The 16692-nt window shown below is 39.3% G+C and overlaps 2 protein-coding genes across 2 annotated transcripts in view; both read right to left on the bottom strand.

Moving 5' to 3' along the window:
• Window positions 1-1006: 1006 nt before the first annotated feature.
• LOC107665083 (major histocompatibility complex class I-related gene protein-like) lies at window positions 1007-9277 on the bottom strand. Its single transcript, XM_016455837.1, has 6 exons — window positions 8836-9277; window positions 3576-3815; window positions 3208-3477; window positions 1725-2009; window positions 1423-1569; window positions 1007-1113 (listed from the first exon to the last, which is right to left on the bottom strand). Exons 1-6 carry the CDS (start codon window positions 9275-9277, stop codon window positions 1046-1048), a joined length of 1452 nt encoding a protein of 483 aa, XP_016311323.1. The 3' UTR covers window positions 1007-1045.
• Window positions 9278-12451: 3174 nt separating this feature from the next.
• Window positions 12452-16692, bottom strand: part of LOC107665093 (H-2 class I histocompatibility antigen, D-K alpha chain-like) — an 8659-nt gene continuing 4418 nt past the window's right edge. The window contains exons 4-6 of the mRNA XM_016455845.1: window positions 13169-13447; window positions 12845-12973; window positions 12452-12574 (exon numbers count right to left, since the gene is read on the bottom strand). Coding sequence (XP_016311331.1) covers window positions 12567-12574; window positions 12845-12973; window positions 13169-13447 — 416 coding nt within the window. The 3' untranslated portion in view covers window positions 12452-12566. The remainder of the gene's footprint in view (window positions 12575-12844; window positions 12974-13168; window positions 13448-16692) is intronic.

Consider the following 16692-nt stretch of genomic DNA (forward strand, 5'->3'; position numbering starts at 1 on the left):
CACCAATGTCCATTCGATTGAAATGATTAGAGAACTGAATTTCATGTAACATATCATGTGATCTTGACCCTCTGAAATGTTTCAAGAATCTCTCAAATGTGAAAAGCAGTGACATATTTCAACTGTGCTTAAACAGGAACTACCGTAAGAGCTGACTCAGATTAGAAAAATGCTGACAAAACAAACAGCATTTTTTGCTGAACAGAGCTGGATGATTAGAATACAGTTTCCATTCAGAATGAAGAGAAATGAAAAACCTGTTCACACCACAGTGTTAGATCCCATCTAGAGGTTGAAAAGAAAGAAGAAAAAAAAAAACCCTTGGAGATCTTCACTCCTGTCCCAGCCAACAAGCACCACACAAACTTGATATGCATCAGTTCATTTATTGAGTCTCATTTAAAAAGGAAGCAAGAACATTTCGAGAGGGGACCAGGCCAAAACAACAAACAAAAGGAAGACTAAATGTGAGAGGAACAACCTTACCTTACAAAAAAAAATAAATAAATAAACATAGCTTTTACCTCACTCCCCATCTAACCAAAAACAGGAGAAAACATGTTTAAGCAAAGAAAAGGGCATCCACCTCTCTACTACTTCCAACAACAAAAAAGAGAGAAGTTTCAACAGAGTTAAATTATAAACAGATCAGCATTTAGTTAACAAAATAAACACTTAGTAGTACAAATTCAAGACTGCGGGCTCTCACATCAGTCTACAAACACACAAGCTCAACAATCACAGGAGGAAAGACTCAGCTTCCCGAGTTTCCACCTCAGCTTTATCCACCAGCTCCCATCTCGTCAGCCAATCAGGTTACCCCAAAAACTTGATTTTAATAAGACACAGCTGATGTCCATACCTGGCTGAAGAAATGACAGAGAGAGAGTACAACAAAAAACAAAGTACAACCATATTGCACACACAAAAAGAAATAAATGGTGACCACACACATCCAACAGAGAATTAAACATAAGAAATACGTCCTGGGACGTAACACCAGTCTAGTCTGTAGATTCATCAACACTGATCTCTTGACCAGACATCAGCACGCACTGGTCATCGGTATCTGCTCACTCACTGCACCATAATCAGCACGATTTCTCCCCAGAGCTATGAAAGATTGTACAGTATTAAAACCGATATAATGTTCTTGTAAATAGGATTAATTTTACATATATTTATTCACACTTCACATTTGTTTGATAAATATTATGGATAACCGTATCTTGTAGTCTGTATCAAATGAAATCAAAATAATGAAGAAAAAAAAAATCTCACCATCATCAAAATCTCTATCACCATGTTCACACATTTCTACCATCAAATACTGTCCATAGATTTTAAAATGTCTTTAAACAAGGATATTTAAAAACAAGAGCTTTAAAGCTAGAATGATCATGCTGAATATTTATAGCTCACCATTCGATCCTTTCTTTTTGCTGCGGCACCGCCAAAGAATCCCAATGAGAGCTAGAACTGAAACTACAGCTAGAACTAAAACTAAAACTGTTACTACTGCTATAACAGACCACTGAGATTCTGTTTCAAATGTAGAACATTTTCCATCTGTAGAATGAAAATAAAAAATAATAAAAAAAACTCTTGAGTTGAGGCACTATACTGTAATTGTTTGTGACCAGCAACATTAATCCACTTCAGCATTATTAAATGCTACAAATATGACTGCTACAAAAAGTGACTGTGTTTATGGTGATATTTACCCCATTCTTCTGAAACTGGTTCTGTCAGACTGCTGTGAATGACAAAACAGTCATAAGATCCTTTATAGTTTATGTCGATCTCTACACTGGTGTTCATCTGAAATGTTTCATTAGCATTTGGTCTGATTCCAGAATATGTTTGGTTGTCAAGAACAGATTCATTCAATCTGATGTACATCTCAATATCTCTGGGGTAGAAACCAGTGGCCAGACAGCTCAGAACCAGCTTACAGTGATCATTAGGAGCTCTCCTCGCAGAAATGTAAACATCGGGTGAATCCGGAGAAAAAGGCAATGCAATTAACAAACAAACATTCTCAAAAAATTATTCTGGTATTTGTGCAGTGAAAACATTGGGTTATATTCCACAAAAAAATGCAAAAAAGTCAAATGCATTCTGAAAGACATGAGTATAATTTATTTTGGCCTTTTTTAAATTCTCTCTCTAATGGTATCTCCTATAGTTACTAGATATTTGATAAGATGACATGCAATCTGACAATCCAATGAGTCCAGATGCAATCCAGATGAACATTCTTTGATATGCATGAAGCATCAGATTTCCTGATGCAAACGTGTAGAGAAAACTCCTGCATGTATGAAGCAAACTGTCACGACTTCCCCTGTGTTTTGTTCAAGAACCCTTATTTTGATATTCTGTTGTCTTGCTGTTTCTTGTCTTCATTTCCTGTGCTTTAGGTTCTGTTTGCCTTTGTTTCCTTAGTTACCATAGTAACTCATTACCCCCACCTGTTCGTTGTTAGCCGGTGTATATATAAGTGTATATATTCGGTCTTCATTTGTTGGTCGTTGTCCTTGCATCTCTTTTGTGAAGCCGTGGCATTTTTTCATTGTCATTGCTGTTTGGTTTCTTGGTTGGACTTTGTCATCCCTGTTCGAGTCTCGGTTTTATATTTGGATTTTTTTCACTTGTGTTTCAAATAAACTGCTGCAATTAGGTCCACACCTCTCTTCTTCTCGGTGCAACTGAAACACAAACCTTGAACCTTTACCAATTCAAAAAATTTATTTTTGCTGTGAACGGTGCCAGATTTAGATGCAAAGCCATAACGTTAAAAGACTCAAATGAGAATATTCTGAACCTGTCCTCAAAAGTTTTTCATTTAAATCACTAGTATTTAATTATCACTGAATGATGATTAACTGCCTCTGTACAGAAACAACCTCCTGGAGTTATTTTGTCAGCAGTTGAGTTTCCATGTTTTAAGTGTTCATTCCATAGGCGTAATGGTTTTTCTACTGTACAAACTTTATTTTGTATCATCTACCCCTAAACCTACCCCTCACACAAAACTTCATTCTATACGATTTATAAGCCGATTTTCCTCATGGGGACCCAAAAAAAAAAAAAAAAGTCCCCACAAGGATTTCGGATATTGCCAACATTTTGTCCCTATAACAGAGTATACCTGAACTAAAAACACACACAGAGTCTAAATAAAGTGATCTGATTAAAACATACTCTCATGCGTGTTGTTAAATGTGGAGATCCAGTCCATGCATTTCTCAACATAATTCTTGATGAACTGGTTTCGTTCTGTTTGCTGATCCCATTTCTTTTTGGTTTCTTTGGCTTTGGGACTTTTAACAATCCACTGCAGAGTGTCAGAATCAAAGGCCATAAAATCTTCTCCATCAAATCCATATTCATCAAAGGCTCTCAGACTTGTCACTGTTCCATCAGGAAATTTCTCCACTTCACAACCAATTATTCTCCGAAATGTATGGAGCTCTAAAATCGCAGAATAACAGTGATGAGAAGCTAGTAAGACGTACACACAATTTCATAACAGGTCTGATGACTGATAAGAGAAAAAGCATGAAACTCACCAGAACACTGTGTGCAGTTCGAGAGAGTGTATAGCTGATCATTGTACCAGTAACTAGAGACACATAGCTGTACAAGAGCATCAGTCTCGTCATATGTATTCAGAATCAGTCTTATCGATTCTGGAACTTCCTTACTGTCATCTGAGATCCGTCTGTCATCAACCACACCCACAGCACTGTACTCAGGTAATACATCTTCTTTGGTCAGGGCTGTAAACATGTAGTGCAGGTAATGTCTCTCTGAGGAACATAAACACAAACAATAAAAACATCTTTTAACGGGACAGAAACTCATAAAAATCTTTAAGTCATTTGAAACGGCCACAGTCTTTGTAAGTAAAACGTCTAGGTTACTTGTGTAACCCTCGTTCCCTGAAGGAGGGAACGGAGACGTTACGTCAGTCGTGACTGACGAATTGGGATCTCGCTCGACTGGGCCAATAGGGCGCTACCAAGAGAAGCTGCTCCTCGTCCTCCCTGACCTTGCACAATGTCTGTGCGAGAAGGCTCACTGGGGGAATAAGTGTCAAGTGGCATTGTCACTTCTGTTTTAGGTTCTTCACGCTTTTACGTTCATGTTTTCATGTCTATTAAACAAAAAGTAAACAAACAACATAAAGAGAACTAAAACACTTAACTTGAAAATAGTTTCCAGTTCCTGTTCCCTCATCTGATCATCATGTGCTTTCTGTGTCTGTTCTTATGATTAGTTCCATCTGTTAGTTGGTTGTTGCATTTTGATTTGGTTTAGATAATAGAGCCTTACACATTTCAATTATATGTTAGCTGTAATTTTACTACGTACTATACAGTCATTTCAAGGGACGGGCTGCACTGCAGTATGCATGCATGCATTTTCTGTTCCACTATATTTCTTATTGTAAAGCACTTTTGGTCAACTGCAGATGGGCTCTATAAATATAGTTTGACATGACTTCAAAACAGACTTTATTTCTCAAGCACAGTAAAACCATTAGTTGAACATTAGGGGCAGTGGCCCAAACCAAAAAAAGGGGCACTAGGTAAGGTGGGTGCTTGTTAATACAAAATATCCAGTTGTTACAAATATAAAATTAAAAGAGAAGACAGCACACTCTGTAATAATTTCAGACTTATTGCAGATGTTTTGATAAGAGTGGGTTCTCCCTCACTCTCTGAGCCTGCTTCTGCCTCATCTTCAATGGAAGTAGGGGAGCGTGGGGTAAGTTGACCCACCCCCTGTATCTTATCTGGGCAACTGTACCCTTTTACTGTCATGTGACCATGTATTTTGGAATCACTCATAATTTCTGCCAGACTGTGAAAAGGAGAAACACATGGGGGGAATGGAAGGCACCCATTTACTTTAAAAGCTTGTCAAAGTAAAATTTTAGCATAACAGATGTAATGGTTGTTACATCAAAGCAAATTTATCCAGGTCTAAAAATATTTATGATACATATAGGTGATGTAGCAACATATAAAACCATGCAAATCAGTTAGCTAAATATTAGCCTGAACTGGTAAGAAACAGTAGCTATTTTTTTTTCAAAATGCCAGCTACGGGGCGAAGTGAGCCAAATGTTGTGGGGTAAATTGAGTCAGCGTTTTAAAGGGGTCATGATGCGATTAAAATTTTTCCTTTCTCTTTGGAGTGTTACAAGCTCTTGGTGCATAAAGAAGTCCTGTAAAGTTGCAAAGACTAAAGTCTCAAATCCAAAGAGATATTCTTTATAAAAGTTAAGAGTCAGCCACACCTACCTAAAACGGCTCGTTCTAACACGCCCCAACATACCTACGTCAAACACATTTCATTACACCAAATACACAAAATAATGTTATTTTTAGCATCATATGACCCCTTTAACTACCCCACGATAAGGCACTGTAGTTAAGTTAAATATCTGAATTATAAACTGGTGTTTTAATGTGATATTACTGGTTTATCATATATACATATTATTTATAGTTGATTTGATAGGGACAGAGTACAAGTGCACCAAACCCTTCTCTGATAAGAACCAGAAAATGCTTTTCATCACATTATAATCAGATATATTTTTCCACCTGTAGTCACTAATGGCCAACAAACTCTCTGTTTAGTCTGTATTTAGGAAGGCTACAACTTTGGCGTTACCCCACCATAAGGCACTGTATTTAAGTTAAATCTCTGAATTATAAACTGGTATTTTAATGTGATATTACTGGTTTAGTTTATGATATATTATTTGTAGTTTATTTGATAGGGACAGTGTACAAGTGCACCAAATCCTGATAAGAACCAGAAAATGCTTTTCATCGCATTATAATCAGATATATATTTCCACCTGTAGTCCCTAATGGCCAACAAACTCTCTGTTTAGTCTGTTTTAGGAAGGCTACAACTTTGGTGTTTCAGAAATGCAAACAATTAAATATTAAAATGTAAACTTCATTTGGTTGGTTTTATGTTGTTAAAGTTAACTTTATGTTCTATATATACTGTTTGTAAAAGGAAATTATTAAATTAGTTTTTAAATTATTATTTATTTCACATGGGTTTGAATCAGATTTGGCCAGATAGATGGTCATTTTACACCCAGATGGTGCATCTTATCCACTGACTCGACTCGGGTCAACTTACCCCTACCCCGGGGCAAACTGAGCCATGGGAACACTTTTTTTATAAGAAGCCATACTTTTAGAACCCTTTGCATAGATACAGATACATAGATGATTTAGCTGCTGGCTTGCTGGAGCTTTGTATTTATGTTTGCAATGTTGAACTGCCTTCAGCAGCCTCCCTTCGCTCTTTCTCTCTGTCTCTGTCTTCTTTTTTGCGAATGCATTTTTTTTTGTCTACAAAGTGTGATTTGTTGTGTTGTAAAATGTTGTGTTATTTATATTAGATCTGATCGGGTACAACAATTTGATTAGACTAGTTCTAAGAACGTGGATATTTTGTTGTTATCGCTTTTAGAAGGCCGAGAGCAAATGATTACCGACAGAAATACAAAAACAAACTACCAAATGACTAATTCAGCGACTCATCCACTGACTGTAATGTGGATTGTAAAGCATCTACCTGTTAATGGGACTGTGGTCTCCAGAGAGGGGCACACCGATTGTGAGTGATGCTGCGGAGCGACGGGAAAACGGAGCGTATGAGCGGAATCAGCGGGTTTTACCGGAGCGGGAACAGACCGCTTTGTGCTGGAGTGATGGGGTAGCCACCGGGCCACCCCCCTGTGAACGGCCCCCCATACTAAAATAAAGGAAAGTGCATAAAAACTATAGCTCTATAGACCGCAATGCAATTGCAAAAAAAAGAGAAACCATAACAATTATAAGAGATTCTATCAGGGCCGGCTCCAGACATGGGCAGGGGTGGGCTGAGCAACAGCCGGCTCGACTGTATATCAAGTATTCGCCTTTTTTTTTTCTTTTGTCAAATTCCGCCGTTTTGAATTGAAAGTTGGGCTGTCATTTACGTGATTCATGTAATTCATAATTATTGTGAAGACAACAGCATTTTCTGTCTTGCGTCTTCAACATATTAGGAATACAACTAAAATTGAATGGGTGCATATTTTAAAATAAAAATATTATTTGCAGTTCAGATTGATTACTTTACCAAAAATCGTATTATTTATTTAGTTCCTTTACCATTACCATAGTGGTGTGGTCTTAATATTTTCCTCAAAACAATAGTCCCCCCTAATGTTCTAGATATGGCCTTGTTTGGTATAAATAAAAAAGTTAGTTGAAAAAAAACACCAGTGTAGAAACAATGATACAGAGAAAGAGAACAAAGAGTTTTTTTTTAATTATTATTATTAAATAAAGAAAAAAAAAGTGTATTTTGTTGTGAAAGTGCATGATATTCTAGGCTTTTTTTCCAGTATACATATAACAGCCTAGTTAATATAGTTAATATAGCAATATCAACAGTATAAATATCTAGACTTTTCCCCTTGCAATACCCCCCCAGATTTTTGGTCTTGTTTCAAGCTTAAACTTGCTTAATTTTGATTCTTTTTTTTTTTTTGTATAAAACAAGCCTGCGCAAAAAAAGCTTAGATTAATAGCTTAGAATTATATCAGGTTCAGATGAAACTATTCCAGTTTTGTCAACTATCCGGTTGTTCCCAAACGCACTTTAAACTCACTGCACAGTGCACAGGCAAAGATTGAGTTCACTGTGAACCGAGCCGCGGAAAACAGCGACCACATCACAAGATGAAAGTGCGCGTTTCGCTTTAAATAATCGAAGCCCTTCGATTTTAGTTCGGTTGACAAAGCAATGCAGCGCTACATTAGAGCCCTGTTATTTTATTACGAAAAGTGTAAACATATTTCAGGTTTATTATAAAACCGCGTAATGAGTATTTTAAATAGATATAACCGCTTCTCTGCTGCGGATCAGAAGTAAATAAATGAACTTACCTAGTTTGCCTTGATACCCATCGCTTAGACAAAGGTGAGAAATAAGCCAAAGCCTTACTACGCCTATAAAGAGAAGAGAGCATGCGAACCATTTGGCCATTATAGCCGCGCGCTCTGAACGCATCTCTGGTTGTGCTTTAATTCTGCAAGTGTGCGTCACTGCAGGTCAAAGTGCCGAGACGTCTTTAATTGGTCGGAAAAGTTAAAAATGAAGGCGGGCCGTAATACTATTGGCCCTCAGATTAAAAGGAAGTGATAAATCCAACATAAAGTATAGGCTACCTTAAATATTCCACCCAGCTGACACTTTCTGTGGTAAAATGAGTTTTTCCGACAAGCAAATACAATATGAAGACTTTGTTCCATAGAACTGCACTTCCTAACAGAATGCCCCAAATACACAGATATACGGTATACATGTATACATGATAGTGTATACACAGATATACATGTCGATGCGCAAAACTCCGCATTTGAACAGTCAATAGACTGACTTTGATGGATGACTTGGATGGATGGATGACACTGACTTGGATCATGACAACGGCACTGTCATGATCCAAGGCTCGAAGCCTGCCCTCCAAGCATTTACAGTTGCCTTTATACAAATTAAACAGCAGGCACATCTTAATACAAGTTTCATGCAGGATCATAAAGATACAAATACAAACTCTTCTCCTGTAAAAGACATCCAAAAGAAGACAACAACTGCAACAGCCTTAATTCAATCTCCCATGTCAAAAATGAAAGAGAAATTTTCACTCCTGGAGAGACTTGTCACTCATTTTTCTTTTTTGAGGCATTTTGAAACTCTCTGCTTCTGTCTCTATCTCTAAATCCACGCAATCAATTTCACTTCTTTTCTGTACAACCTGTGTATCATCTTTTCCAGTAGTACCACATTCTCTTTCTTTTTCAGAAATTTTTGAAAGTTTTTCATCCAATAGGCCTACTGCAGTTTCAGCCATATCATTTTCTCCACCCTTTTCTGAGTCCATTCCTGTCCCGACAACCTCCACTCTAGGTGTCTTGTCACAAGTAACCATTTCCGTCTCTCTGCTGGATTCATCCTGTACACCTGCACTCCGTAAATCCACACTAGCTTTACTTGTGCTTGGATAGGAACCATCATCCCCTTTCTCAGTGACTCCCTTTTCTGGGCAATTACGAATCAAATGTCCTGTTTTTTTACAACCAAAGCACTTTGTTTTAGCAGTTGTCACAAAAATGACATAATCAAAATCGTCAACTTTAAAACTAAGTGAAAGATCCAATTCCTCATCATCCTGAACAATCATATATGCAAATCTCCTAAAAGACACAATATGTTTCAACAGAGGAGATGTCGCGCTAATCGGGATCTTTTTTATTGGTGAAATCAATTTTCCATATCGTGATAGAGCTGTTGTTATTATCTCGTCACTGAGAAAGGGGGGAACATTAGATAAGGTGACTCTTTTCGAAGGCAACGAGAGGGGAAGAACAGAAACAAACTCACCATCAATCACAATTCCCTTCTCAACTACTTCATTCACCTTTTCAACGCTATTCAGAAAAATCACTGTAGCGCTATTCATCCTAGATGCTGATAAAATACATCCATGTCCTACAACCTCACCAATCGCCAGGCAGATCTTAACCGCATGGCGCCGCGTGAGTGTAGACAAAACTCGAGTAACCGGGGCCGTCCTGCTTACTCCGGTAAGCAACCGGTAGCACACGGCCCAAAACTATAACAAAAATAACACTAACAACAAAAATCACAAAGAAGAAAAAGACGACAGAAATCACTCATTCACTCACCACGCACACGCTCACAGCACTCAGCACTCAGCCCACTCGCGCTCAACACCCTTTACACCAAATACACAAAATAATGATCTTTAACAAACCATATATAATTTCCTTTTTGGAGCTATTAGGTGAGAAAGGTTTGGCTGTTACCTAATAAACATCTCAAAACAAATAAGATTAAGGAAATTTAATTTAAGATATTTTAAGACATTTTATCCTGTTAAGCAAGTTTAACCAAGACATGGACGTAGACTGTTAATTTTGTTTATTACAACCAGAAATTGTCAAATTGTGTCAAACTCATATTTTCTGGTATTCTCTCTCTCTCTCTCTCTCTCTCTCTGTGTGTGTGTGTGTGTGTGTGTGTGTGTGTATATATATATGAGGGGCCGTATAAGCCATAATTCATTCTGCCAGTCTCACACACTTACATTCTCCTTTCACATACATTTCTACTGTCTCACACACACACACACACACACACACACACACACACACACACACACATACACATACACACACACACACACATACAGTATATATACACTTACATTTCACTGCTGGTCATATAATCTCTATATAACCATGTATGTGACAAATAAAAAGTCTTCATTCCTATGACACATTATGTTGTGGGAAAAGTGAAATCGAACACTGTCAATAGAGAGAAATACAAGTGATTTGTCCTAAGGCAATAAACACGAGAAGTGCATATAATATAAAGTTTGAAACACTGTCTAGTACATACAAGCTACAACTCGAGAGCATTACTTTACGTTATGAACTGAAATGGACCTGAAGAGAAGGTTTATCAGAAACATGTTTCATTCAAGTACCAATGACAAAAGCTAAAAATCTTTTTTTTTGTTTTTATATAATATACATTCTTGTATATTCATTTTCACAGTCAACAAAAATTAATTGCTTGAATGCCTGAAGACTGTAGCACTTGCAGTCCTGTTTGGTGAAATTTAAGATAATAAGTAACAACACAAAATACACAGCTACTTTGTACTTTACAGCTGCTGTGTGATGATTATTTCAGTTATTAATTGTACATTGTTTTGCTTTTTTTTTTTCATAGATGTTTTCAGAGCATTCATATGAGTTGTAAATCAGTGAGGATCTTTCTACCATGCATATCATGTTCCAGCATGTCCAGTACATAAACATACACTCACGCTCAAGACATTTATTTCTGATATTGCACACTGAACAAAACACATTGTCCAAACAGCACTGTACAGTACATACTGTCATTTAAGATTGACTCAAAATCAAGCTTTGATTAGACACGAGTCATAGATTCAATGCTTTACTAATGTGGATTCCATGTATACAGACAATGGACATCAACATATACAATAAAAGGGAACTGATTTTATGAAATTAAAGTATAAAATGTCAGAATAATAATTCCCTCTTCACTATCTGAAAAAAAAAAAAATCAATAATGCTGTAAATCTGATCCTTATATAGTAGCTCTTCAAAAAAAATCCATATATAAAAGTTATGTTTTAAATATAATTCTTCAGTACTTTGCACCTTGGCATCTTTGTGTGTGCTTGCTTTTTTTGTCATTATAAAACAAATATATGAGCAAATTATTATGAGCTCTGAACAGTTTTCCTGAGCAATGAGATGCAGTTATGTCACGAGGAGGTGATTTATCAGAAAATGCACATAGCACTCTAAATAAAAATAGCTTAAGATAAGGGATAATTTCACTTATTTTAATATGCAGTACACTAGAAGTCATTGGTAGTTTGACTTTGTACCAATGGCATGAGTTTGGGGGCGGGACTACAGGTATTTGTTTGAAAGTCATTATTTTTCCAGTGCTGCAGAAATCACACACTTCACCTTTAAGAAAATAACAAACAACACAAGATATAGACTACAACAACTGTGAATACATCTCAGAGACCAGAAACAGTTGAGCGTGAATTTCTTCATTTGCTTTGAAAAAGCAGCTTAATGAATTCAGTTGTACAGTAATCAGTTTGGTCAGAAGCATTAATACTATAAGCTATTATACACTGTTTCATAATTGACCATGTCTGTTCACCAGAGAGAACTATTTTTCATGTTACACATTTTATGGTATGGTTTCAAGAAACTCTCAAATGTGAAAACAAAAAGTATGAGCATAAAAAAAGATAATAAGTGAAGTCTGTCATGCAATATTCTGATTACAGTGAAAAACAAAAACAAACTTTTTTTTCTTGCAAAATGGAATGTAGGGATACTATTTCTCTTTAGAATGCACCAAAATTAAAAAATATATATTTAATTTCTAATCAGTGCTCATTAACCTGTTCACACCCCAGTTCATCACTCCTGAGCCCTTGATCAAAACACATGACATTAATGCACCTGCAGTTTGGACTGAATTTGGATTTGAGTTTTCCTACTCTCTTCACACAAAGACAGACAGTGAACGTGGTGTGGAGACACGTATGTGTGGAGGAGGATAATATGTGTCGACATCATAAAAATACTCTCTCTCTATATATATATATATATAAATAATAATAAAAATAGTCTCTTTAACACTAGTGTTCCCTATTCTTTTTCTATTCTATCTACTTGTTTTCTTTTTCTTCATTATAAAAAAAGTTGCGTTAGACTGACTGAGACTTGTCACAGCACTTACACGTTATTGCTCTTTTGTTGGTTTTGATTGCTTCTATTGTCCTCATTTGTAAGTTGCATTGGATAAAAGCGTCTGCTAAATGATTAAAGATAAATGTAAAATCATAACTTCTCATCTTATATATCCCACTGGTAACTTCACAGACCTAGAAAAGATAAAACATATGATCAAAACCTCATCTCTAACATATACAGATATCATGTTCTCATTAATGTTTATGTCAAGCTGCACTGACGTCACACTTCTCATTCATTTGTTATAATCTAATATCCATCAAATAAAATCATCATCAAAATCTCTATTTTGTTTTTGTTTTATTTGACCATCCTTTCTTCATACATATTAAAATGTCTATAAAACAAGGATATTTAGCGGTTTAATGCAACAGTGATCGTGCTGAATATTTATAACTCACCATTTGATGATCTCTTTTTGTAGATGAAGTAACCAATCACAATGAGAACAACTAGAAATGCGGCTGCCACTGCTACTCCTGCTGTAACAGCCTGCGGAGAATCTGGTTCACAGTTAAGACATTTTCCATCTGCAGAATGATAATAATAAATAAAATCACATTTTCTAATAACTGTTTTTTTTTTTTATAAACATTATAAACTATCAAAATGCATTAAGGCACTTTAAACGTAATTGTTTGTGACCAGCAACAATAATCTATTTCATTATTATCATGTTCTCCTGTTACAAATATGTGAGAGACTGTATTTATGATGATATTTACCCCATTCTTCTGAAACTGGTTCTGTCCGGCTGCTGTGAATGACAAAACAGTCATAAGATCCTTTGTGCTTTCTGTCGACCTTCACACTGGATCTGAGCTGAAAGGATCCATCAGCATTTGGTCTGATTCCAGATGATGTTTGGCTCTCAATGTTAATTCTGTTCAATCTGATGTTCATCTCAATATCTCTGGGGTAGAAACCAGTGGCCAGACAGATCAGAACCAGCTTACTGTGATCATCAGGAGCTTTTCTAGCAACGATATGAACATCTGGTGAATCTAGAGCAGAAAATAATAACAATGCAATTAACAAACAAACATTAAACTTTCTGAAACTGCTTTCTGTGCTGTCAAAAAATGTCTTCTTCATTTCCTTAAAGGGGTCATATGGTGCGATTAAATTTTTTCGTTTATCTTTGGAGTGTTACAAGCTCTTGGTGCATAAAGAAGATCTGTAAAGTTGCAAAGACTAAAGTTTCAAATCCAAAGAGATATTCTTTATAAAAGTTAAGAGTCAGCCACGCCTACCTAAAACGCCTCGTTTAAACATGCCCCCACATATCTACGTCACGATGTGGGAAGATTTGCATAATGCGCCCAAATGTTCACGCAAAGAAAGAAGCGTGGTTTCAGGAACAGCAGTCGTGTTGATGCAGCATGTCAGGGAGACACTGTTGTTTCAGTGCGAAAGCAAAAGCACTTTATTTGGCCTTCCGGAAGTAGATGCATTTAGGAATCTGTAACGGAAGAGGTCTGACGCAACAGGTTAGTATATATAAAACTGGTTTATTTGGTCACAGAGAGTACAGGGGTAGGGTCCAGAGGATGGGATGGTGAGTGAGTCGTTTGTAGAATCGATCAACTATTACCAGGATGCATGTGTTACCTTCAGAGGGTGGTAGGTCCGTGACAAAATCTACTCCTAGGTGTGACCAGGGGCGATTCGGCACTCGTAGAGGGACGAGTTTGCCCGATGGTAAGTGGCGCGGGCTTTTGGACATGGCACAGTCTGGACATCCTTGCACGAACCTTCTCACGTCCCTTGCCATGTTGGGCCACCAGAAGCGCTCTCGTAGCAGCGAGAGGGTGTTGTTGGCCCCTGGATTGCCAGTGCCTCGGGAGGAGTGAGCAGAGTGAATCAGCGGGGTGCGTTGGGTTCGTGGTACATACTGGCATCCAGAAGGACAGCCCGGCAGATTGTGGGGAGCCGTGTTTGAGGCCACTGAAGGGGCACTCCATTCAATCGGACTGACGATCATCCTTGGTGGGATGATACTTTCCGGTTCTTCTGGGCCTTCCACAGGACTATGAATGCGTGACAAGGCGTCTGCCTTGACATTTTTGGGACCAGGGCGATACGTAACGGTAAAGTTGAACCTGGTAAAGAATAACGCCCATCGTGCTTGGCGGGGATTTAGACGTTTAGCCTCACGAAGATACTGGAGGTTTTTATGATCGGTCAGCACGGTGAATGGATGGGCTGCCCCTTACAGCCAATGCCTCCACTCCTCTACGGCCAGCTTGATGGCTAGTAGTTCCCTGTTGCCGATGTCATAATTAACCTCCGCCGGGCTGAGCTTCCTCGAGAAGAAGGCACATGGGTGGAGTCGGGCTGGGTTCCCCTGCTGCTGGGATAACACTGCCCCCACTCCAGTAGTGGAGGCGTCGACTTCCACGACGAATGGGAGGTCGGGATCTGGATGGACTAGGAGTGGGGCGCTAGTGAAGGCTCTCTTGAGGGAGGAGAAAGCTTCTAAGGCCGCGGGTGTCCAGGACAGAGACTTGGGTTTCCCTCAGAGTAGGTTGGTGAGGGGGCTGGTGATCCTGCTGTAGTCTAGAATGAAGTGACGGTAGAAGTTGGCAAATCCGAGGAATCGTTAGAGCTCCTTGATAGTAGTGGGTTCTGGCCAGGAGGTTATGGCTTCCACCTTCCCCTCGTCCATCTGGATACCGGTATGATCAATGTTATATCCCAAGAATTGTACCGTGGGTTGGTGGAAGATGCACTTTTCAGCCTTGAGGAATAGGTGATGTTCTCTCAGGCGTTGGAGGACCTCCGCAATGTGCTGGCGATGTTCGGCCTGGCTCCGGGAGTAGATGAGGATGTCATCTATGTAGACAATTACGAATCAATGGAGAACCTCCCGGAGCACCTCATGCATGAAGTCCTGGAATACGGAGGGGGCGTTGGCAAGTCCATAGGGCATGACCAGATACTCGTAGTGGCCAGTAGGAGTCACAAATGCAGTCTTCCATTCATCCCCCTCACGTATCCGGATGAGGTTGTAGGCACTGCGGAGGTCCAACTTGGTAAAGAGGGTAGCCCCCCGGAGATGTTCGAGGGCATTAGGGACGAGGGGTTAGAGGATATCGGAACTTGATGGTTATGTTATTTAGTGCTCATAATCTATACAGGGCCTCAAGCCTCCGTCCTTCTTGGCCACGAAGAAGAAGCAGTGTGGTGGTAAGCGGGATGCCTGTTTCTGGCAAAACACGTCTCTAAAGGGGGCATAGCAGGCTGGAATGTCTATGGATTGCTTCTCGACGGGACTCTCAATGGAGGTTGAATTTACTGGGAGGACTTCTGGGAGTTTCTTGGATGGTGATGGAGTCACAGGGAAGCAGTCTGGGAAGCAATCCTTGCCCCACCTCAGAACTTCTCCCGTCTTCCAGGACAGAATGGGATTGTGCTTTACCAACCACGGGCGCCCTAAGATGATGTCAGCCGTAGAGCCCTCCAGAACCAAAAGATGAATGTCCTCAGAATGAAGTAGGCCCAGACGAAGAGTGAGGGGCCCCACGCGATAGCGGACATGCCTACGGCATAGTGGTGTTCCAGTTATTGACTGAACTTGGTAAACGGTTTCCGTGGCGGTAGCTTGTAACTTGAGCAGGAGGTTGTGGCGTGGACTGATATCGCTGCTAGACAGGACTGCATGCGGCTGGAGCATCGGATGGATAGCTGAATGAATTTTTCCAATCCAAATGAGTCATTGTATGCCGCGAGCTGTAACCGGAGCTGTGGCTCCAGCCCCTGTCGGTAGGTAGTCAGCAGCGATCTCTCATTCCATCCACTTGCCGCAGCGAGAGTTTGGAGCTTCAGCGAGTATTCGGCAATTGACATGGTACCCTGTTGTAAATGATAGAGTTGCTCTCCCACAGCGGCATCTCCGTCTGTCCTTCCAAACACCTCGCGAAAATGCACCAGGAAGTTCTGCAGATCTTGAATGACGGGGCTGGCCTGAGCCCAGATCGTTTCCGCCCATTGCAGTGCAGGTCCTGTTAGCAGGGAGATAATAAAGGCAATTTTTGAGGTGTCAGTGGGATATGAGTGCGGTTGCATTTCAAATGTGAGATTACAATGGAGGAGAAATCCGTTGCACTGCTCCGCTGAACCAGAGTAGGGCACCGGTCGGGCCATGGGACTAGCGATGATGGTAGGCGAAGAAGTGCTGGTTGGGATGGAGGAGGGGATGGGTGGTGATGGCGGCGGAGCCGGAGATGGTGACGATGCCAGTGGATTA

This window comes from Sinocyclocheilus anshuiensis, unplaced genomic scaffold (genome assembly GCF_001515605.1).
Source record: "Sinocyclocheilus anshuiensis isolate Anshui unplaced genomic scaffold, SAMN03320099.WGS_v1.1 scaffold439, whole genome shotgun sequence".
NCBI lineage: Eukaryota > Metazoa > Chordata > Actinopteri > Cypriniformes > Cyprinidae > Sinocyclocheilus > Sinocyclocheilus anshuiensis.

Bases quoted from the DNA above. Each gene is read 5' to 3' on its own strand.
- LOC107665083 (XM_016455837.1), bottom strand. From the start codon at position 9,277: ATGATTGTTCAGGATGATGAGGAATTGGATCTTTCACTTAGTTTTAAA. The intron at 3,816-8,835 runs GTGAAATTGATT...TATGTTCCTCAG, and splicing joins ACAGGTTGTACAGAAAAGAA to AGAGACATTACCTGCACTAC. The intron at 2,010-3,207 runs GTATGTTTTAAT...CATTGCCTTTTT, and splicing joins ATTTAACAACACGCATGAGA to CTCCGGATTCACCCGATGTT.